The sequence below is a fragment of the Amyelois transitella genome, chromosome 3 (assembly GCF_032362555.1).
Source record: "Amyelois transitella isolate CPQ chromosome 3, ilAmyTran1.1, whole genome shotgun sequence".
Classification (NCBI taxonomy): Eukaryota; Metazoa; Arthropoda; class Insecta; order Lepidoptera; family Pyralidae; genus Amyelois; species Amyelois transitella.
Genome location: NC_083506.1, coordinates 5,247,332 through 5,270,782, shown reverse-complemented (window position 1 = coordinate 5,270,782; position 23,451 = coordinate 5,247,332). Strand labels below are relative to the sequence as shown.

At 34.3% G+C, this 23,451-nt stretch overlaps 5 protein-coding genes across 5 annotated transcripts; 1 reads left to right on the top strand and 4 right to left on the bottom strand.

Annotated features, from left to right (window-relative positions):
• Positions 1-170: 170 nt before the first annotated feature.
• On the bottom strand, positions 171-10,441 carry LOC106138212 (axoneme-associated protein mst101(2)). Its single transcript, XM_013339306.2, has 7 exons — positions 7,904-10,441; positions 6,048-7,501; positions 5,114-5,668; positions 3,904-4,008; positions 3,059-3,236; positions 1,425-1,563; positions 171-1,017 (listed from the first exon to the last, which is right to left on the bottom strand). The coding sequence occupies exons 1-7, from the start codon at positions 10,029-10,031 to the stop codon at positions 288-290; spliced, it is 5,289 nt and encodes a 1,762-aa protein (XP_013194760.2). The 5' UTR covers positions 10,032-10,441; the 3' UTR covers positions 171-287.
• Positions 10,442-10,668: 227 nt separating this feature from the next.
• On the bottom strand, positions 10,669-11,801 carry LOC106138149 (uncharacterized). Its single transcript, XM_013339203.2, has 3 exons — positions 11,730-11,801; positions 11,137-11,257; positions 10,669-10,961 (listed from the first exon to the last, which is right to left on the bottom strand). Exons 1-3 carry the CDS (start codon positions 11,744-11,746, stop codon positions 10,758-10,760), a joined length of 342 nt encoding a protein of 113 aa, XP_013194657.2. The 5' UTR covers positions 11,747-11,801; the 3' UTR covers positions 10,669-10,757.
• A 741-nt stretch (positions 11,802-12,542) lies between these two features.
• LOC106138211 (GPI transamidase component PIG-T) lies at positions 12,543-14,861 on the bottom strand. The gene is made up of 3 exons (XM_013339305.2): positions 14,506-14,861; positions 13,123-14,412; positions 12,543-12,802 (listed from the first exon to the last, which is right to left on the bottom strand). Exons 1-3 carry the CDS (start codon positions 14,657-14,659, stop codon positions 12,582-12,584), a joined length of 1,665 nt encoding a protein of 554 aa, XP_013194759.2. The 5' UTR covers positions 14,660-14,861; the 3' UTR covers positions 12,543-12,581.
• Positions 14,862-17,237: 2,376 nt separating this feature from the next.
• Positions 17,238-21,730, top strand: LOC106138207 (major facilitator superfamily domain-containing protein 12). The gene is made up of 8 exons (XM_013339299.2): positions 17,238-17,922; positions 18,008-18,215; positions 18,502-18,586; positions 19,138-19,344; positions 19,751-20,048; positions 20,611-20,761; positions 20,985-21,109; positions 21,494-21,730. Exons 1-8 carry the CDS (start codon positions 17,643-17,645, stop codon positions 21,511-21,513), a joined length of 1,374 nt encoding a protein of 457 aa, XP_013194753.2. The 5' UTR covers positions 17,238-17,642; the 3' UTR covers positions 21,514-21,730.
• Positions 21,731-21,931: 201 nt separating this feature from the next.
• Positions 21,932-23,037, bottom strand: LOC106138208 (ubiquitin carboxyl-terminal hydrolase isozyme L3). Its single transcript, XM_013339300.2, has 2 exons — positions 22,938-23,037; positions 21,932-22,815 (listed from the first exon to the last, which is right to left on the bottom strand). The coding sequence occupies exon 2, from the start codon at positions 22,797-22,799 to the stop codon at positions 22,107-22,109; it is 693 nt and encodes a 230-aa protein (XP_013194754.1). The 5' UTR covers positions 22,800-22,815; positions 22,938-23,037; the 3' UTR covers positions 21,932-22,106.
• Between the last annotated feature and the right edge of the window lie 414 nt (positions 23,038-23,451).

Sequence of the window (23,451 nt, the reverse complement as noted above, 5' to 3'; positions counted from 1 at the left end):
AAATATTTTTTTTGTATCTATAAACTCGCCATTTTGACTCGACCTCAAAAATATATCCTTTGTAATTAATAAAATAAAGCAATGAAACAAAATCAAAGGAATGTCAAATTATATTGTAAAAATATTATCAAATAAGAAAACCATAACATAAATTACCAATAAATAAAATAAAAGCTAGTTTTAATATTTCTAATCAAGATATCAAATTAAATGTAAAAATACTAATACAATATTACATAGAAAACTAATATGACGTAACATACAACACGTAAACATCTTTATAAAAGTTATAAAAGACTTGTATCGTAATAAACATTGCATTTGCTTGGTTTTCTGCATTTGCAATACAACCTGTGGGGCGCCACGGTGGACGTGGAGTCGAGCGTCCGCAGCGGCGGCTTGAGCGCGCGCGCCGCGGCGGCCGTCAGCCGGTCCACGCTCGCGCTGGGCCCGGGCCGGCGAATACGACGCTCCCTGTCTGTTCTATACCTGTCCAGTTTCTGGGCGTTAGCTATGTTACGCTGCAGTTCCGCTAGGCTGTCGGTGCGAGCCGGTAGACGTTCAACATTATTCGAAACTTCACCCACTTCCGCGGTGTCTGTGTCAACGATCTCTTTGTGGTCTAATATCATCCCAATATTAAATTTTATTACCTTAGACCCATCTCGATAAATTAAATACACCGTCGCCTGGTCCAACACTCGTAGAGAAAAATACTCATTAATTTTTAAAGCTTTCATCTTGATCTGAAACGGCTTGAAGGTTTGCGTCAATTTTGCACTCTTCTCTTTGATGAAGTTATCGAATTCAATAGCTAGCATTTCTTCGTCGTCAGGTCGCGGTTTGCTATCTGCTGGCCCTCCGAGTTTTAAGATTGTGGGATCCTTGTGTGCCATCTGCGTATCGATCATAACCTGTTGCAAAACTGGAGGGTCATTCAGGGTGTGCCATTTCCAATGAGAAACTGGGCCCAAGCTGCGGTCTAGAACTACGCCTTCGGTTTGATTATATTTGAGTCTGAAAGAGGAAACAAAAATGTAATAACCTTTTTAAAAATAGTCTTGTCCTGCATTGTATTTTGTAAATGTATTCATGAATACAACTAACATACTGTGCCGACGCCACGAAGAAAGTGGGAAAAGGTAACGAACAAGTAAAGATTACGCCAACAAGAACATCACATTGAAACTTAGATCATTTATTAAATTACCTAAGCATTAAAATATTAACCCTGGATATTGAAAGTAAATTCTTTTTTTTTTTTTTCTACTGTAGGTATACCTTTAGAAAGAAAACAATTTACCTTTATTACAAAACGTAGTTTGGTATAATATATTTTGTTTTCTTGTTTAAAACAAAAACATTTTGGTGCAATTGATAAAATAAATTCAATTTGCAAAGTTCAAAGGAGACAATAATTTTACCTTATCTTGCCAGCGTGATCAAACACAATACCATTGCCGAGGTAATCGAAAGTCGCCAAAACCGTCCTTGGCTGAGTCCTGCCTCGCTGGTCTGCCTCTCCGCTGCTGTAGATCACAAAACGCTGTTGAGCATTCACTTCTGCAACAAGGAATTTAAACACAAATATGTATAATCACCTCATGAAATCTTACGGGATAAACAGAGCCAACAGTCTTGAAAAGACTGAAAACGATCGACAGAAAACATTCAGCTGTATCGCTTAATGATGGAATGGAGATTAAAATATTGACAGTTTTCTAGCACTTCGCTTAAAAGATATAACCCAAGTTTTTGCCCTTGATTGCATTTTACAATCTGCACGGTAAGAAAAGCAGATGGCATATTTTAAGTTATATATTCCATTCCGGTCTCGTAGCGAAGAAAATACATCTTCGCTACGAGACCGGAATGGAATATTTGGTTACCAATCTATTACTATCTGAATGGAAATGGAGGAGTTGGAAGACCTAGACAAATGTACCTTGATCAAATTAAGGACGTCCTGGCAAAGTTCCGGTAAACATTATCCTAAACCGTCGAAGAAAAGCAACTGGCACATTAAGTTTTTTCTGCGCTACCAGCGTCCTCCTTGACAAGGACCTGACCAGGGATTTGACCTACTAAGGGTACAAATAAAATATGTTTAAAAAGCCTTCAAGTTTTTTATATTTGATCGAAGGCAAAATCAAATTTCGGTACATTTGCACGTACTTACTGTTAACATATATTTAGTAATACGTAGTGAAGTAGAAATATTTTACGCTCAGGAAGTTAGTGATATCGTTTCGTTGGGTAGTTGACCCACTTGACTTTATTTATCTTTGTCGTGTATTGTGTTCTGAGACGATATATAAATACTTGACTTTAATAAATAATAATATGTTTATACAATATCGTAAAAGACGACTGATGGATGGGCTTGTAAACTTGGATTAATCGCTTTGGGCGTTGGGCTAGCAATCTGTCACTTCTTGATTTCCGATTGAATCATTGAGCAAAGCTGTTGAATATGGCCTATCGAACTTTGTAGGACTGTTGACTCTGTCTGTAAGTAGCCGTCAACACCAATAATTACTGATACGTGTTTAAATACCTACTGTCATATTTTTTTTAGTACCCTTTTTCATCACTGTATTAAAAATTTTATTATACCAAGTATTATTACATTGTGACAACAATTTTGTTATGTATTTGCAGCACACTCAATGTTAGATAATACAGTTACGTGTTTACGTTATTGGTTTTGCATTTACACATACTTGTTATAGATGTAAACTGTACCTACATGATAAATATAATGTAAAACTGTTTGTAAACAAATAAAGAGAAAAAAAAAACATACATATTAAAGACTGCTAATTACTGTTCACCTATAATTTGCGCAATAGTTTAAAGCTGAACGACTGATTGATTAACATACAGAAACGTATTTGAAAATGGTTGCGTACCTCTGAACTAAACATCCAAGGTGCGATTAACGGACAGATCATGATGGGAAATTTACTTTTTTTTTATTAAAGTTACCTACTCTCCCATATAAGTTTCTAACCTACTTTGGGATCAACTCAATCTGTAACATTAAAAAAGGGCAAACCTTCAGCATTGTAGTAATCAAGAGCAAGGTTCCCGTTCTTGTAATACAGGCATCCACGTCCGTTTTCATCAAATTCTGCCAGCCTTTCGCCAGTATCATATTCCAGTATGGCTTTATTTTTATTTCGTTCAAACCAGTCGAATTCCGGATGGGCTGGCCTCATACGGTACACATTGATCTAGAAAAAGAAAGTCCGATACCATTCACAAGTGCATATATATTTTTTTATATAAATAAGTTAAGAGTTTATAAACTATCCGATCTATTCTATCTTACCATAACGATGTTACAAAAATAAGTATTTTTCGCGGAGGATCAGGTCAAACCCAGAAAAAAATCATCATTATTTCCATAAGAATGCAATTGAAATAAACAATTGATTTGTTACCAACTTATTACCGACATTTTAGTTTGTCGTGTTGGGTTCCTCAGTTAACAGGGCCTAGTGTGGAATAGCCCAGGGAATCGCGCTACGTTACTAACTCACTCGCCCACTTTTATTTCGCGATTAACGGTGGACCTCAGACCCGCCTAATGAGATGCAAATACAACCGAGAACCGCCGCCGTTAGAGTCGTCAGAGGTAAAGAAGTCTCGCCATAGTAGTGTACCAAGGCCGATTAGCATTTGTGCGCGCAGCATCAGAGGGCGATGACGAAGCAGCCTGTCAGAAAAGTAGCCACCTCTCTGCAACTATATATATATTATCATGCCTCTTTCCCGGATGGATAGGCGGTGACTACTTACATCTTTCCACGATGCTTTTCATTCGCCTAATCCATGTCCACTCATCGGTTTGGGGAAGGAACGTTCTGAGCATCAAACGTGTTTAAATTTCTTACTCACCTTTCGTACCACTTTCTCTGTCGGCAGCATGGTCCAACCCTTTTCTATAAATGACCGATCAGATAAAGTATACCGCACGACGCCTTTGCAAATTTCAGGATCATACTAAAATGAATTCCAAAAGGTAATTAAAGTCCCTTATTTTTTTTCAGCGAAAGTAATAACTACAAAAAAAACCATTTGAACACAGCCCGCCTGATAAGACTACGAGTTCGAAATACTGGAACATGCAACATAGGTAAATACCTACCTATAATTTGCCTAGGCATCATGTTGTTGGGCTTTTTGCATACACTAGTAATAAAAAAAAGTCCACATATTGAAATATTCATAATCATACATCTTATAAAAATACTAGCAACATCAACCCGGCTTCGCACGGGTAGCATTTATAAAAAAACCTTTCTCAGTAAACCCTCTTTCAAAAATTTTAAACAGGGACAAAATCCGTCTACGACACTCCGAGATTAGCGAATAAATACAGAGAGAAAATTGGAGGACTTTATAATATATATTTTGATAATAAAAGTGATTCTTACGTCAAGTTCTGGTTTTTTGGCCTTGGACATTTCTAATATTGAAAAATATAAAATAGCTTAATTATAAAATCATAAATGGCTCAGAAAATTTCAAATTTAAAGACTCAGTCAATAGACAGCTGACAGCAAATAGATAAAAAATAATATAACAACGTCTTAGATTTGTTACTGGCCAGGTTGGCTTGGAGTCATCATAATCTCATAATGTTTCATAGTAAAATCACAGCTAGTGACAGGGGTTAATTCAATTCAAAACCATTTATTTACCTGCCGGTTTCCAATAGAAAGACGACATTTGATCTGGTGTTTGTTAAGCCAGTGCAGTACCAGTTTCGAATAAATGTTTATCGAAAACTATTACCTTTTGAGTGATAATGGAAAACGCAAATGTCTATTTGTTTGAACCAACTCGTTTCGCAAAAACAAATAATTTATTGCTTTTACAGTTTTATAAGTAGTTTGTCGATATACAGAACATGTTATCAGAACTCCATTACAAGTAGGTGTGTCACTATCACAGTAAAAGTGGGATTGTATTTAATTTATTTTCAGTAGCTATTGAGTACCTCCTTGGCGTGATTTGTAAATTACTACAGTTACACTGGATGTCATGGGTTTGTTATCAGTGCCGGTTAATTTATTATTAAAAAAACTCAATTGCAAAAACTTACAATGCCTTTTGCTACATTCGTAACTCTGGGTTCGGCCAATATTTCAGCTTCAGGTTTGACTTTAGAAACAGTTTCCGGCTTAAAGGTTTTTTCGTAAATAATTGGCTGATGTTCCCGAATTGAATTTTCCTTCGATCGTGCTTCATCCCCATGCGACCCGGATGTAATAAGTTTCCGAATATCATCATTAACAACTGCTTCCATGGTTTTACTTTTCATACCTGGTTTTTCTTTTTGTCTCAATAAGCTTTGGCGATCAATTTCTAAATCGGATGAATTACGTTCATCAAAGTTGTGTTCTTTCACTGGTCTTTCGTATTTCATTATATCTGATATAACGAAATCTTTAATGTTTGCCCTTTCCTTAGGTCGATCTTTAGGTATAACCAAATCATAAATAGAAGGCCTTTTGAAAATGATGTTTTTAATATCGATTTTTTTATTTGGTAATTGTTTCGTATTATTTGCAGGAGCATTTCCACTTTTTTCTGGTTTACTTTCTTTATCTTTTTTTTCGGGTGGTATTTCCTTCGGCTTATAAGTATCTTCATTTACCTGAAATACTTAAACGATATGTAATGTTTATTTTAACATAACGCACATAAAGGAAAAATACTATTTTTTTTAAACTCGTTTTTCTTGTATTTTAAATAATAATTATTTTTTATCATTAGTTTATTATTATAGTCAGCGGACAAAATCCGATAGAAATCCGAAATAGAAATCCGATAAAAATAAAAAAAGATGAAGTGATTTTTGTGTTGGGATTCATCAGACAGAGGACACAACACAAGATTTGTATTCACATGGGCATTGAATGAGCTAATTTTAAATGTGATTTCCGTGGCTTCCATGATAGTTACAGGTTAAATCAGTTTCAAATAAGAATTCTTATCTAAAACTGATCAATTTCTTATTTAACAATTAAACTCACAACGTCATTTTTTCCTTTTGATGTCAGAACTTGTGCAGTTTTAGGTTCGACTTGAGATAAAATTTCAAAATTTTGTTCATAATGTTTTTCAAACATCATCGGGCGGTGCTCTTCAATTTTTTCCTCCCTCGATTTTGTTTCACACGCACGTAAATTGTGTGTGATAAATTTATGGATAGTTTGGTTTATGACTACTTCCTTTACTTTTCTTTTCATATTTAAATCTTCTTGTTTTTGTCTTAATATATTTTGACGATCAATTTCTATATCTGATGAATTACGTCTATCAAAATCATGTATTCTTACTGGCCGTTTATGTTTTGATATGTTTGGGATGTATTCTTTTACATTTGCTCTTTCTTTAGGCCTATCTTTTGGTATAACTAAATCATAAATAGAGGGCCATTTCATTTTATTTTTTAAACCCTTTTCGTTTTTGATTCTTGGTGATATTTCGGTTTTCTTCAGTTTCGTTTTATTTTCGTCTTCATTTTTTTCTGATCGAGTTTCTTTTTGATCCGATACTGGTTCCTTCAGTTTGTTACTGGTTTCTGTTTTCTTTTCGCCTTTTTTCTTGACATCCTTTGGCTTTTCTTCTTCTGCTAATTTATTTCTCTTATCTTCTTCCCGAACTTCCCGTGGTTTTTTTCTTTCCTGCTCTGATTTTCCTGACTCTCTTTGCCTTCCTTCTTTTTCAATAGCTGCCTCTTTCGTTTTTATTTGTATATCTTTATTTCCGTCTGTAATATCTGGTTCATGTTTGTCTTTTCCTATTTTATTTTCTTTTACTATTTTTTTTGCATCATCAGCTTCTTTCGGGCTCTCGCTTTTAGATTTTTTTGCTTTCAATATTGAAGCATCCTTAACACTAATTCCTTTTATATCTGAAACTTTGACTACAACTAAATTTTTTTCTTTACCTTTCTTTTCTGTGTAATCTGCGGGTTTTACATTTTTCTGTTCTTTACTCGAACTATCTGCATGTTTGACTTCCTTTGATTTTTTTTCCTTACCTTTAGTATCTGAAGATACGATTTCATTTACTTTGACATCTGCAAGTTTAACATCTTTGCCCTTATCTTCCCTTTTTTTAACATCTGCAGGTTTGACATCTTTATCCATTTCTTGTCTTCCTTTGGTTTCTATAACTTTGATACCTTTACCTTTAGTATCAGTATCTTTAATATCTTTGGCTTTTTCGTCTTTACCACTAGTATCTTTTGTTTTTTCTTCTTTTCGTTTTGTATTTGCATTAAGGTCTTTATGTTTTACTTCCTTTGATTTGTCTCCTTCTTCCTTTATTATATCAATTTGTTTTAGAACTTGACTTGATTTAGTTAACTTCGTTTTGTCAATATCTTCTACTTTTGTAACGACCATTTCTGTAGATTTCCCTACATCTTTTTGTAGTTTTTGATAATAAGCGGCATCTCTTTTAAATGCAAGTTCCTTTTCTGAAACACAAATTTAATAAACTCTATAATAACAGGTAACTTTTGAACAAAAAATAATCATCAAAAGCCACGAATAGTTTACAATTGATCGGCTTGGACCGTTTAAATAGAGAAAGTGAAATGCATAGAGTGATAAAGCACTCAGTTGAAGAGACCGACTAAAGTTTCAGAGAAAATAAATAATATAACCATAGCGTATTCGGTAACTAAACCAAAGTATTTTTTTTAATTTATCTCAAAAATAAATTAAATGAATTAGTTACCGAATGATTTAAATAATTAAACGCTTATGACATCTATCAATTTTGTATTACAAGGTTACGCATTTAAATAAAAAATGTCTTCTTATATGAAAAGCGGCAATGCTTTGGGTAAAAGCAAGTATATGCGAAATACACACACCTTTTTCCTCGTCTTTCATTTTTTTATCCAAGTCTTTTGCAATTTGTTCAGCGAGCACCTTCTCTTTCCTTTCTTGTTCAAGCTGTTTTCTGAGTTCCTCTTTATGCTTTGCAGCTTCTTCGCGCTTCTTTTTTTCTTCTTCAGCTTGTAATTTCAGCCTATCTATTGTTTCTTTGATCAATTCCGTTGAACTAACTTCACTTATTGCCCTTCTCCTTTTTTTTCTAGCATCGCTAAGTTCTTTTGGGAAATAATAGTAAAAACCTAGACCTGCTTCACCTTTTACCTTGCCAAGAAGAGATTCTTGCGAATGATATTGTCTTACATGTGTTTGTTTTCCTTCTTTTCCATGGATATTTACTATTGGATTAATCATGCCAGAAACTTCTTGTTTATAACGACTTACGGCTAATGGGTTAAAGTATCTACTTAACAAATCGTAATCCATCTCAGTTTCTTGCGGTTTATTTAAATCGTTTGTAATGTAATCATATTTTTGAAACTTATGATGAGCAGGCATAAAATCCATTCTTTTTTCTTGGTCATTTGTTACTTGCTCTTCCACATTTTTACCTAAACTTAAAATAAAATCCTGGTCTCTTTCCCCTTTATCACGCTTAATTGCCGTCATGATTCGCTTTTTTCTTACCTCGACATCGTATATCTCATTTGTTGGTTCCTTGTTTTTTGCACCGTCAATATGTGGTCCCAATATAGAATGAGATTCTTTTTTATCTTCCTCATAACGTAAACCAGCTTTCGCCATAAAGTCTTTTTTCTTATCATATTTATGAAATGCGTCAGTGGTCGGTAAAATATCTATTCCTTTTTCGTCTTCGTAATGTTTTGACGCTGCGGGAATATTATCTCTTCTTCCTCTTTCAGACTGGCCGCCATCAATATCCATTAAGTCCTTATTTTTCTTACTTTCATGGTCGCTAACAGATGAAATATACTCTTTTCCACTTCTGTGACTTGGAAGTGTAGCAAGCAAGTTTTTCTTTCTATCATTTTCGGAATATTTATCTATCGTTGGTATATCTTTTGCTTGGCCACTAACTGTATCAGCTTTCATTGAATATTTATTTTTGTTACTTTCATACTCTTGACTATCATTAAGAGCAGTATGTTCCCTTTTGCTATACCCCGAATCATTTCCTGTTTCTAAAACTTTATTTCTCTCATTTTCATGAAGGTTTTTAGCCGTTGGAATTTGTGGAACTGTGGTAACAGCAGATTTGTGAAATTTTCTTTCATCATCAATCAAATCAGACTCCACAAGAGAGCCTTTCTTTTTATCATATTTATAATATTTACCAGCTGCATGAACGAGTTCTCTCCTTCTATTATCTTGTGTTACATCAGACTCTGTAAGAGTGCTTTTATTTTTATCATGTTCATTAAGTTTACCGGCTGCAGGAACGAGTTCTTTCCTTCTATTATCTTGCGTTATATCAGACTCTGTGAGAGAGCTCTTATTTTTATCATATTCATAATGTTTACCGGCTACAGGAACTAGTTCCCTTCTTCTTCTATCGTCATGCCCTGAATCAGTTTCTGCGATAAAGCTTTCCTTTTCACCAGACTTATAATGTTTCGCAACTGTTGGGGCGTAATCTTTTCTACTTCTTTCCTCGGGATCTAAATCAGGCTTCGGTATAAAGTTTTCATTTTCACCAGCTTTAAAATGTTTATCTGCTTTTGTAATATACTCTTTTCTTCTCTCGTCATGATCTAATTCTGCTATGTAGCTTCGCTTTCTCTCACTTTCGTATTGTTTTTTATCAGATTCATCAGTTACATTTTTATCACGAAATGAATCAATTTTTTCAAAAATATTTCGACTGTGTTTAGCTTTATCATGTTGACTAGCTTTCTGACTCATAAAGAGAGATGCATGAAGAGCTTTATCTGCTGTAATAAGTCCCTGTTGTTGCTCATTTTCAAATAGTTTAGCATCTGGCAGGTCAGGATCATAATTTCTAACTTTTGTAAGACCTAAAGATGTCGGAGTATTGCTTTCTACTCTGATATTTTCTCTTTGATATTTGTAACTTTTTCCATACCTGCGTAAAAACTCCATTTCTATTTCTTTTTCTGTGAGTGTCGTATTGGACTGTAAAATCATTTCATTTTCATAATTTGTTTGACTGTCTTCATACTGATATTCCGTTTCTTGGAAAGTCACTTCTTTTTTTAATGCAGGATAATATGAACGTTCACTCTGAGGTCCTTTCAAGTAAGAACTGGAATCGTGTAAATCCTGTAAAAAAAGGTCTCTTATTTCTGGTTCATGGTCCGTTTTTGATGTTTTCTTTAATAGTCTATTAATCTCAAGCTCGGAATATCGCCGACTAATTCGGCTGTCAAGGTTTTCCTTCTTGGTCTCAACGACACTTTGTTTAATTAACCTTTGTATTTTTGCCAACCACGTTTTTATTTTCTGAACTCTTTTCTGTTTTCTTTTACTAAAATTAAATTTTTCTAAAATTTCATCACATTTTAAACATGTCGTTTCAGATAGACTTTTCTGGCGGCAATGCTCACAAACCCCAATTAAATTTCTTCCACCCAACTTCTCATTTTGTAGTAAACTTTGAGCATGTTTAATAATATTTATACACCGAGGACAACTTATTTTGTTTTGATCTGAAAAAGAAATTAAAAGGTCTTTATAACAAACATGAGTAACGTGATTGATCATTTTATAGTCCACACATCCACGACCAACCCCTTACTTACGTACTTACCTTACTTATCTTACGGTTGTTCCTTAACGATAACAAATAGAAGACGGTTGTTGGCCTAACACCATTAAAAAGTCACAGATGTAATTATTTGGTACTAGACAGATTTAGGTATTTGGTATGAGATGTTTCCCGATTCGCAACAATTTTACGTCATAACTTTTTATTTTATTACGCAAAAGAAACATGAAATTACCGAGCTCAGGAGTAAAGTCTACCGTTTCTAATGCAATGCCTTGTCTGTTTTCCAGAATAAATACATCATTAATAGAATCAGTAACTACTTGGATACCGCCCTTTTTATGATCAATCTGTAACATAAATTAGCACAAGTTCAGCGCATAATATCTAACATGAGAGTTATTTTCTCTCTAGTAAATAAGCAGCAGGTATAAAAAAAACGTGACGTGAATGAAGGGTCGAAACCAGGATAATAAGCTCCCATGGTGACCCTTGGGACTTTAAGCAGTATTTAGTCTTACTCACATCCTTCACGAGCGTGGTATGCCTGTAAAGAACAAAACCCGCCTCTCGTGCATCTAAAAGTTTTTGAAATCCAGAGCAGCTCTTGCACGCTTTACAACATGGGCAGTGGTCAGTTTTCATTCTGTTCAAAAGACGTTTCAATAAGTAGTTATTCTATAGAAACGTATAAAAGTGATAAAGTTTAAAATGAAACCCTTTTTCTAAGCGCCTCACTTATTTGAAACTTAAAATCTGAATTATAAGAAAAAATATATACTCATACGTACCTACTTAAAGAAGTCAGAAACTTGATCAAAACCAATTAGGGCTATGGTACCTATCTGAGAATAAGCTGAATAAAGTTTTTTCGTGAAAATCACAAGAAAAAAGATTCTGTATTCGAATGTACCATAAAATATTCATTTAGGTAAATAAGTATAACATTTTCGATGTATGTCATGATGATTGTATGTATGTATGTCGCCATTCTGTGAAAACCACCATCCCAAGATCGTGGCTATCGAGCCCCGGGTACGTCTCCTGTATGATCAGGTTTAGTACGCAACCGGAACTAGAATGAGGATTCTGAATAAGTTTTTAACATGTTTACTTACCCTTTTTGTGGCCACATTTTTGCATCGAATGTAAGTACAACACTTCAAAAACACATGTAAAAACTTACAAAGTATAAAAACAAATTAGTTAGACTATAATAGAAAATTATCAAAGAATCATGAAAGAACAGAAACCGTCTATCACTTTTGTCATTTTGACTTTGATTTCATGAAAACTATATAAGTAGGAAAAGCATAGCTCAAGCTAGGCTCTGACTAAGTGTCTCCTTAGGATGGGAGGTACCCGTCCCGTGCATCTGATGAAAATATTGCTGGTAATAGGTTTTATTATATATATTATTTAATTTTTCAAAAAATTAACTTTAATATCTAAGTGGTTTTCCTGTCACTATTTGAATCTCAATTCTATCATCGAGCCAAAAAGCTGAACGTGGCCTGTCAGTCTTTTCAAGACTGTTGGCTCTGTCTAGCCCGCAAGGGATATAGTCGTGACTATATGTATGTATGTAAGGTTTTCCTCCATACCGAAGTTGTGGAAACCCGATGGAGCCTATAACTGCCGTCAAGTTAGTTTTATCCATTATGGCGTGAAAAGAGAACATACATACTTCCATTTTTATTGATATAACTAGCTTTTGCACTTGCGTTGACGTTTATTGGCAAATACTACGAAGTTTTTTCTCCTGGATAAAAGATAGCCTATTCCTTCTCACTTCAGTTATTGGTACAACATTCGCATTTCGGATCTGCTACGTTTTTGAACCTTGACCGCCTCAACCTTCTCTTATACTAAAAATTGTCTTTGTATCATTAAATCTTTTAAACATTAGAAAAGGAAAAATAATGGTTAGATAATTTTGAACACAGTTTATTAATAATTTTACAGGCATATTAATCTTTTTTTCGCTTAAGCAAATTCATTAATTTTTGTTTTAATGATAAAGGTAAACCTATGGGCTTAAGAATTAATTCTTTGGTACAAATATTATGCAATGGTCCAAACGCCAGTGCCACCACAGTACATGCGAGACAAATGACATTATATGGCATACTGAAGTCTGGTGTTGGCAAAGAAACCATACCTCCATTTGTTCTTAAGATTGCTGGGTACCCTGGAAATAATGATAGGATTTCATCAACATGGCAATAGAATAAATTGTTTTTGCTTAGTTTTTGAACACAATAAACAAATCAAAAAAACTAGTTCTTATTTCTAATTTTTCAGGAAAACTGTTTATTCTTGAAGGTACTGTTATAATATCTCTGTGCTAAATTACATCTAAGTTGCTCAAGTACGTTTTATTTGGTCCAAAAAACTTACTCTTAATATTATTTAGGTATGCATATATCTATGGATTGATTGATGTGAATATTGCTGTACAGTGAGCATGTTAAATAAATAATTATGTATGTAATTCTTCTCTTAACTTACATGGCTTTGAAGCATTAAATGTTGAATCAAACGTGGTGCCTGTTACAGGAAGACCTGTATAGTTCTTGGCAGTAGGCAGATTGGCTGTTATTACTGCTGAGCCAATGTAGAATCCATGATTAGCATCAGGTGGATATTCTTGCCATTTTAGAAAAACAAACTCAAAATCTATAGTTATTGTTGTAGTTGATCTCGGAGGCAACCTCAACATTAACTCTAAATGATATGGTTTTTGGCGACTGCGTCCAGGTGAATAATATTGTGACAAGATTAACTTGCTCTCAGCTTCACCATTCACCCTCAATGAACTTAGTTGTATTGGCAACCACCATGGAGCATTTTCTAACAACACAACATCAATAGCAGTCCAATAATTGTTGACTAATTCTGTAACAATCCCTCCAAACTCTTTACCATATCCCAAAATATAACGATTGAAGTGTAATGGGGGTGGTAAAAGGACCAGCAACCTCTTGATAGGATGATATTTAGCTCCAATATTGATCATTTGGTCATTAGCTTCTATATTATAAATTGCAAACTTTGAAACACTTCCTCCTCTTTGGGAGATGGCAATTTTATCAGGTGGTGGTGTCAGTGTAAAAGGTTGGGTGTCATTTATAGTAACATCAACATAAACCATGCTAGCAGATGAAAGAGGGCAGGCACCAGGTAGACCCTGGCCAAATAATTTACGAAAAGACCAATCTATACTATTCACAATCTTAGAATCATACACCAGTGCCACTGTCTGCTTGATCTCAAGATATGTTGCAGTACAATCCTCATTGCTGCAGATTTTTCGAATATGAACTCCAATTGAATGGTAATTGGTGTTATGTATCAATCTAGAGTTCAAAAGAGATGAAAATCCTTTGCTAGATTCACATGGCAACAATTTCTTCCAAGGTGTTAAATTTTCAGTGCAAACTATTTCCCTAGGTAGAGATGAATATCTAAGATGTGATGTCACATTTTGTGCTGTTTTCACTGCACCAGTAGGCCATAATGCCATTTGGGGCATTACTGTATTGAAATTGTCAATAAAATTTAGGGAAGCACAAAATATTCCTGATAAAGTAGCACTTAATTTTCTCCATTGCTCATCAACATCTGTAACATCTGGTTCAAACCAAGCATATAGTTCAGCACCGGGTGCCGCATCTAACACTGGATAACCCCACTGTTGGTGTCTCCATTGCCCTTCTGTCAGTGTTAGATGTAATTCTTCAACTTGAAAACGTGTTATTACTTCACCAAGAGACCTAGAGGATAAATGGGAATGTTGAACTGAAAAAAAAACATCAATTTGTATAAGTTAACAATATATACACGAGGAATATCTACCGCAAGGATTGAACGTGAAACCAATTAGGTACTTACATGAGGACTGATTATTAATTGATGTTATAAATTGGAAATATGTATACAGATGAGTTGGTGGCAATGGCTTTATAAGAATTTCTTCTTTGAAATCATCACTGTGAGCTAATATAACACTAATCAATAAAACAAAAAACCGACCCAAATTATACATATTAAATGATGCGGGTTCTCGTAAAAATTTGCGATGAAACTAAAACCCCGTAATTTCCTGATTTAATTTGTAGTATTTGTAAGACCGTAACATTTTTCAACATTCATGTCAGATCAGTAGGTAGGTTAGGTAGCAGTTTTATCTATATTAATTCTAAGCAGGCTAGATAGCCTATTAAATTAAATAGACATTTGTTTGTTGTATTTTATTTGATTGGGAATGGGCTTGTCAACGTACCAAATTGACACAAAAGTAACGAAAAATAACGATAATTTTAAAAAGTTAGGACTGATACCGTTATAAGAATGATATCGGTAATATTGTTATCTTATAGGACTGATACCGTTATAGGCATGATATCGGTAATATTGTTAACTTATAAGGTTATATGACCATATTAAATTAAGTTATATATATACCAAAGCGTTGTTGCCTATCCCCGCCGCGCGCTCTTTCCTTGCGTTCTTTATAATTAACGTTAAACAGTGAATGAAGCAAAGGAAATATGCAGAGATCGTGGCAAGTGGAAAGAGGTAGTCTCTGCCTACCCCTCCGTGAAAGAGGCGTGATTTTATGTATGTATGTATGTATGTTAAACAGTCTTAGCGATACTTCTTACTTTTCTAACTGGTAATATTATATGAGTAACCAGCATAACGTTATTAAATTTATAGCGGTAACCCTGTTTGACAGTAATAACGATTACGTTTTTTTTACATAATTCAAGCCCTTCATGGCAATGACTTTTTATTTTTTTTTAAATTACAAGAAACATTTGTCGTAGTTTGTTACAGAAACGCACGTGCCGTGTGATTTCTTAAACTTAAAAAAAAGTCTGCTATTTTCGTATGAATGTTGTAAAAGGCGACTAAAGGAAACGCTTATAAACTTAGGATTACTGATTGATGACATTCTCGCGACGGAAAAATTTACTTCTTTTCCGTCGAAGTCGGAAACCAAGCCGAAGAACAGAACGGCGAACTAAAAGACTATGACAGCCAGGCCAGTGTCTGTCTGTGACTATGAAGAACTATCATATGGAAATGCCGTAATTGTTCAACTTGACTGAGAAATAAACAATGATACATCTGTCTCTTTCTCACAACAGTTGTTTTACGGGAGAAAAAACATTTACACTCTTTTATCAGCACCCTCTTCATTGGCTTCGATGTACTTTTGCTGCCGTTGACGCCATCGAACTTAATCGCTTTGTTTACAGTTGTCATCGTGATGTTTTTGTTAGGATACGTTTTCACGTGTTTTTCGACTTTGTACGAAGCTGTGCTAATATTAATCGAAAATAAACTATAAGATGAAGTGTTCTATAGCATTTTGTGCCTATGCAAGAGCGAAAATAGGCCGAATCTTACCTTTTACCGGTAAGAGGTAAGTGGTTAATATTCCGTTAAATTATTGTCTATCATAAAGTGTATTTATGTATATTATGTATTTATAAAAATGTATTTTAAAACTTATTACTTTTAATCTTCTTAGTTATGAGCTATAGAAATTTGTAATATTCTCAATATTTCATTCACATAAACAGGGGTGCGTCATAGCATCATATCGATAAATTAGGGTCCAAGTTATGTTAAAGTATTTTTCCTCGTTTTAGTTTACCAAGGAACGAATCTTGGCGAAGGAAATGGCTATAAACGATTGCATAGAAAATATGCCATCGTTTATAGCCATGGTGGCGGTCGAGCCCGAATTATCGCTCCCGCTACAAGCCTCTTCAATCGACATCTTTTGGTAGTCGCTGATCATAAAGTTTATATAATTTTGTCAAAACGAAATCTCGAAGATTCAAAAAACAATTGCTATTATTTATCTTTAAGTTATTGAGATCATTTATCTCTAAACCCTTTCAACGTGAATGTCGGAGTCATCCGACAAACATTTTGTGCACATTATAATTATTTTCGGACTTATTTTACATAATGAATTAATTATAATTTCAGTATTAAGGCGCACATATGTGAATACAATATATTTGACTTAGATTGGTAGAATAATTAATCAATATTCCCTGTAAAATTCTATTTTGTGAACGTTGTCGGCAGCGATTCCAGCAAGATTTCCAGTCCCGGGCAATGTACATCACTACCGGGTACAGTACATCACCAATTGCAGCCCTTTGGGGGATTGATTTATTTATATAAAAAGTTACCTTAATTTATACTCTGGTATTTAACTACATCACCACACCAAATTTCATCACCAACGGGCCAGCGGTTTAGCTATAATCTGAAATCTGAAAGGGTATTAATTATATTTGATTTCTAAACACTTTTTATCATAATGCCATAGGTGATAGATAAAATATTGTTGGACTTTAGATTATAGCCAAGATAGTTAGGATTCCCGATGTAGAACCAAATCACAGACGTATTTTACGCTTAAGCTTTATAGTTACAACTGTGATCGGAAATAAACAATCTTAACTCACTCATCGATAAAATATTATCCACTAAATGAACAAGTGAACATTTCTAGTCCGCCATGTTTGTATCCGGGTTTGTTTATAATGTATGCAGGAAAAGTACATGCATATGACAGTTCCATAGGATAGTTTCTTAGAGGTGTGTGACCATTTTAGATTAATATCTGTGGTCTGTGACTGATTTATTCTCTCTCTTTAGAGTTTAGATGTATCTGTGATTTATTTATTATTTAATGTGGGCTTTTAATGTAAATAATTTTTGATTGTGAAATTATGATGAACTTGTGCTTGTTTATACTATATTTAGCCGAGAGTTAGATAAACCTAATTTAAACTCAGTAAAGTTTAAACCATGAAAATTTCAGAAGTGAAACAGCAAATTTATGATGCTTGTGATTCAGTCAGAACTTCCTGATTTTATGTATTGTTTATTTAATAACATACAGGATGGGCTCTTGTTATTGAAATATTTTAATTATAAAAAATAACACTGGAAGTACGTGTTCAGATAACTGTATTCTAGATAAAAAATATTGCAAAATGGACAACGAACTCGTAGATATATCAACAAGTTTAAAACTCCAATTCGGTTATGGAGTTGGGCACATTTTAAACGATGTGTGTGCAAGTTTATGGTTTTCTTATTTATTAGTATTCTTTCATTTAGTCTTAGAATTTGGTGCAAGCCAAGCTGGTAATTTAATGTTAATAGGACAAGTGGTAGATGCCCTTGCTACCCCCTTTGTAGGATATCATTCAGATCATACTGATAATTCAGTAAGTAGGAAGTTTGGGCGGAGAAAACTTTGGCATCTCTTTGGTTTGTATGCTTATTCTTCAGTCTTTCTGTTGGAATATATGTAAGTCTGAATATGTAATAAATAAAATATATATCTTTTTTACAGGTACAGCATGTATATTGGCCTCATTCCCATTTATTTTCTCATCTTGCATTGGGTGCTCAATGACGCATAAATGGGCTCAAATGTTTTACTTTGCCTCCTTTATAATTATATTTCAAGTTGGGTGGGCTGCTGTTCAGATATCCCACTTGAGCCTAATTCCAGAACTAGCAGATGATGATCATACAAGAGCACATCTTACAGCTGTAAGGTAATAATTGTGTCTGACATAATATAGTTTTAGGCAATACCATTTACCATATTTATAAGATCGCAGCCTCACTTTTCATCAAAGTGTATGCTCAGCTAAAGCACTTTAAAAGCAATGAAAAAAATGGGCAAAATCTATTATGGTTGGCCCCTATGCTCTGTGTATTTGAAACTTTTTGTATGACATATCTTTAAATAGCAATGATATGTATCTGGTGATTTCATTGAAGATGTTCAAATGTTATTTCTTGATGAGAAGTAAGAAAAAAGAATTTATTTGCTTTTAGGTATGGATTTACAGTGTTCTCCAATTTGTTTGTTTATATTACCACTTGGCTAGTATTACATATTACTGGAGATTGTGACACACAGGTGAGTTCCTTATGTATGTCAAAACCAGTATGCCATGCTATGATCATCAAAGTAATATGATATATACATTATTCAGATTTTTAAACAACTAAAATGTGGTCTATCAGTCTTTGAGAGACTCTGGTGCCAAACTGATAAATAATAGAAAAAGATTTGTACAACCTGACCTTTGTGGATGTAACAAGGTATTTGATATATAATATTTTATGTGTTACACATACATACATATAGTCACGTCTATATCTAGACCCTTGCGGGGTAGACAGGGCCAATACTCTTGAAAAGACTGATAGGCCATGTTCAGCTTTTTGGCTTGATGATAGAATTGAGATTCAAATAGTGATAGGTTGCTAGCCCATCACCTTAAAGAAGAATCCCAAATTTATAAGCCTATCCCTTAGTCGCCTTTTACGACATCCATGGGAAAGAGAAGAAGTGGTTTTATTCTTATTTTTAATGGTGCTGGGCATAGCACCATATAATGTGTTACACTGTACATATAATGTTTGTTTAAAAAATTAATATTGCTTACAAAAGGAAATTTCTTGCAGCAAGTGGGTCCAGCAGATGCTTGGAAATTCCGCCACATTGTGTACATAGTGCTCACTGTGGGGATTGTAGCTACGATAGTTTTCCACCTGACAGTGACAGAAAGGCTGAGCAATCGGCGACCCGAGCAGCTTATTGATTATGATAATAATGAGCCTGTGGGTATTGGAACACATTGCGAATTTCTTAGGAAACCTATTCTTTATCAGGTGAAGTTTCAAGGAATTAATGTTAAATTATGGTAAATAAAGATTTTTTTGATGCCATTAGGCATTCTCCACCAGTCGAACCTTAAGACCAAATTGAGATTGTAAATTACAAGACAACTTGTGAAATATTAATTACGTGTTCATAAAACAATAGAAAAAATAAAATGACTTACTAAATAGTTATTTATATATGGCCCACATAATGTTCTCTGTCATACCTAATGGTTGACTTGTAGATAATGCAAGCATTAAATCTGCCAATTGTGCTAAACCTTTGTATTTTGCACAATAAAGCTTAAAAACTAATCAATATATAGGAGTAAAAAACACATCTAAAATTTAGACATTCTTGCACCAGTTCTGTTACTCTCAAACATTTTAACATTTCTTTTATTTTGTATTTCAGATAGCTGGAATATATATGAGTACAAGACTTGCTGTGAATGTGTCTCAGGTTCTGATTCCTTTATATCTTCATAGAACATTGGGTCTGGCTGCTCGTACACTGGCTTTAGTGCCTTTGGCAATTTACCTCGGGAGCCTAGCAGCAGCTGGAGTACAGCGGATAGCTCCAAGGTCTTGCAGTCGAAAGCTAAACTATTTTGTGGGATGTGCATGTGCACTGGCCGGTTTTGTGTGGATTCGTTTACCCTCTGATGATAATTATAAAACCTATTTCATATATTTAGTTGCAGTACTCATAGGTTTGTATTGCCCATTGACATTTGCTTTAATATGGAAACAAATAAGTTAATAATAAGTAAATTATATGCATAAAGATTGGACTGCATTAATAAAACACAAATAAATTCAAGCTAAAGTAAGTTCCTGTATTATTTACATTAACATCTTTTACTATCTGCATGCAACTTGGTTGTACATATGGATAATAATGATAAAATAGTTTTTCGTGTAATTAATACCTACTTCAATTTAAATAAGGTAACATACTTTCGAGTCCTGTCCTGTGGACACGGTTTAATGTGATTATGTGACCCTGTTTTCATAACTAATCATATACAATGTAAACTATTACTCACCTCAATGTTTGTGAAACTTAAGTGTAGGTAGCAACTTACTCAACGTTTGAGTCATACACAGTTCTTTTGTGTTTCAAAATTAGTTTAATGTTGTTAACATTTTATTTGGAAATATGTTTGACTGGGAAATTTTTCTATTGAAGTGTCAGAGTAGCAGAGCCTCTGTCTGAAAAACGTTATGTACCTTAATGTTGGTTTGCCCCTTGAAATGCATTCGCATTTATAGGTTTTGGTGGAGCTGTTATGTTGGTGACGAGCCTTTCTCTCACCGCTGACCTGGTGGGCCCGAGGACTGAGGCTTCGGCCTTCGTCTATGGTCTCATGAGCTTCACCGACAAACTTGCATGTGGGGTCGCAATCGCTATCATACAAATGTAGTGAGTATAAGTTGAAAACAATGCAATTATGTCTAACGCTTAAACCTTTTGGCATGTATTCCATCTATTAGCCTTGTTCGTTTGCCGCTGTACAATGTTCGAGCAAGAAAAATATGTTTTTCATAAGCGTCGTCTCTCGTGCCAAAATTCTTAGAAAATCAAAATACATACAAAAATAAATTTATTTTTATTTAAAACTGAGTGAGTGCGTATTACTTTACAGTGCAGATGGCTCCGGTGTTACGTACTATCGCGACGTGCTGTCATGGGTGTGCGGCGGGAGCGCAGTGTTTGGTCTCGCACTTACCCTGCTGCTATCTAAATTCCATGACAACGCCGGCGCGATAGGTAATTTAATGATGATCGACACATTAGGATGTCATAAATAGGCAAATAAATGAATAATCACTTTCACCACACATTAGACACTGACTGATGTACTTACCCAGTTCTGTATCATAATCATAGACGGAACTCTAGAATGGATATGGAATGGACGCATAAATTTACGTAAAAGTTCACTAAGTCATCAAATCTGCTTTTTGTTTTTTACTTTATTTCACCACTTTATCTTTTACACATACACACAATAGTAACCTAACAATTTCTTAAATTGTTTAAAATACCTACAAGCCTTCTCAAATTTCATGAAATCAGTCTTAAAAATTGTTTGCCTGTATGGGTTCTGTAGTACCTAGGTTTTAAATTCAATAATTACCTGTTTTTTTTCAGAACACTCTTCTATCAACTAATTTGAGGCACCAACATCAACAACTGCAGATGTTTTATAATGATCAGCCATTTAGGGATAATTTTAATGTAAAGGGTACCTACATATTTGTTATATTAACCTAACTCTTCAGTGATATTATTATAACACATTAGAGTGTATTAGTGATATTAGGACAAAACACACATTGTACATTCTAATAGTATTGTAACTTTATATTTACATGACATTGTGATTTATCAAGGCATTTTTATTTTCAACTTTACAACCATATTATATAAACCATTCCCATCATGAGTATAGTTGTAGCAGTGTAAGGTTCTACACTGCAAAAATAAATTTGAAGGAGAAAGTCTTTTTGTTGACAATTTAATTTTAAAACTATATGAGAATGGATGTTGATTTGTGCAAAACTATGAAAAAAAATAAAACAACATCTTTTTTAAATAAATATTAAGTTTATCACAAAAGCTTGCCCTGAATTGCACTTCTTTGTATTAAATACAAATTAAGCTTTTACAGTAAAAGCATAAGGCTGAAATACTTCAAAGGTTACAATTTTGATACTGAGAATTCTAGATGTAAATCCCAATATTCTAATTTGATTGGGGGTAGTTAATCGGATGCTGCCAAAGCTACCACAGTGAAACGAACTTCATTAGGATCCCGAGCCATAAACTCCTTACAAACTTTAGCAGCATCTTCCAACAAGCTGTCTGGAGTGGTTGGTCCATGGTTTATAGGAAAGGCCTTTCGACCATCCAATTCATACAAAGCCCCATCTTTATGAACAAAAGTAATAAAATGATGATTAACGGGATCTTCTGCACTTGGGGTATTAGTTTGTCCTTCCTGAGCTAATTCTTTGTGGGCATTGATAATTGCTTCAGTCTTTTCCAATAATGCTCCACGAGCAACAGCATCTAATCCTTTGGCTTCTTCCAGAAACTTTTTCATAGCTCCATCAGTGAGCTGGATTTTATCACAGTTATTTGCTACACTGTGTACAAGAGCAATAGTGCCACAAGCATTGCTAAGATTTTGTTTCATGTAAAAAATGTTACTGGTTACTTCCTGCCCAGTCGATAAAATATCATTCTCCTCTTTCTTCTTGTGATTCTCATAATTATCCGAAATAGGGAACAAGAGCATGACAGAAATCACTGGTCGAGGTACCCAAGACAACATTTCTGGATCCAGTCCCATGACATCTACTATTGCCCAATTACCTGGCACACCCAGCTTCTGGAGAAATTTGTTCATTACATCGGGATTGGACTCCAAAGGAACAAGAGTTTCGGTCGCCATTATTATATTCGGTCACCTACAATAAAACGTTACGACCTGCGTTAAGGTTAACTCGCCGGCTATAGATAAATTAAAATAAAAGGATTCTGAACCACTTAATATGTAATGTTATAGGTAGTAAATATTTTACATAGGTACCTTTTGTAATGACTAGGTGACTGCTAATTGCTATCAATCAATAAAACACAGCGAACACAGCGAAAATCAATATAAAACCGACAGAGAATGAATGAATATCTCAGCTCACCCTCAGAGAAAATAAAAACAGCTGAACCAACAAAAGAACAGAATTTTGTGTTATCACGCTTTGACATTGACAACAAATATTGAGTTGAGTGTGGTTGGTTGAGTGATTTTTTCCAGTTTTAAAAACATTTTTTTTGTCTGAGTTTATTGGACAAATTTTGCCACTTATTTCGTATCTTTTTTACATGTCACCTCCCCTTCGTCCTTTAATTTTTATTTATTTGGCGCACGGGTACTTACCTATTTATTGGACGTCAGTGAGTACGTTATTTTATTTTATCAAATATGTTGCACCAACCAACCAATTACATTTTCTAGGTAATCATCATCATCAAAATCTAACCAATTACATTATCACAATCAGAACAAACAGAAAATGAATCAATCAACATAACAATATTGATTT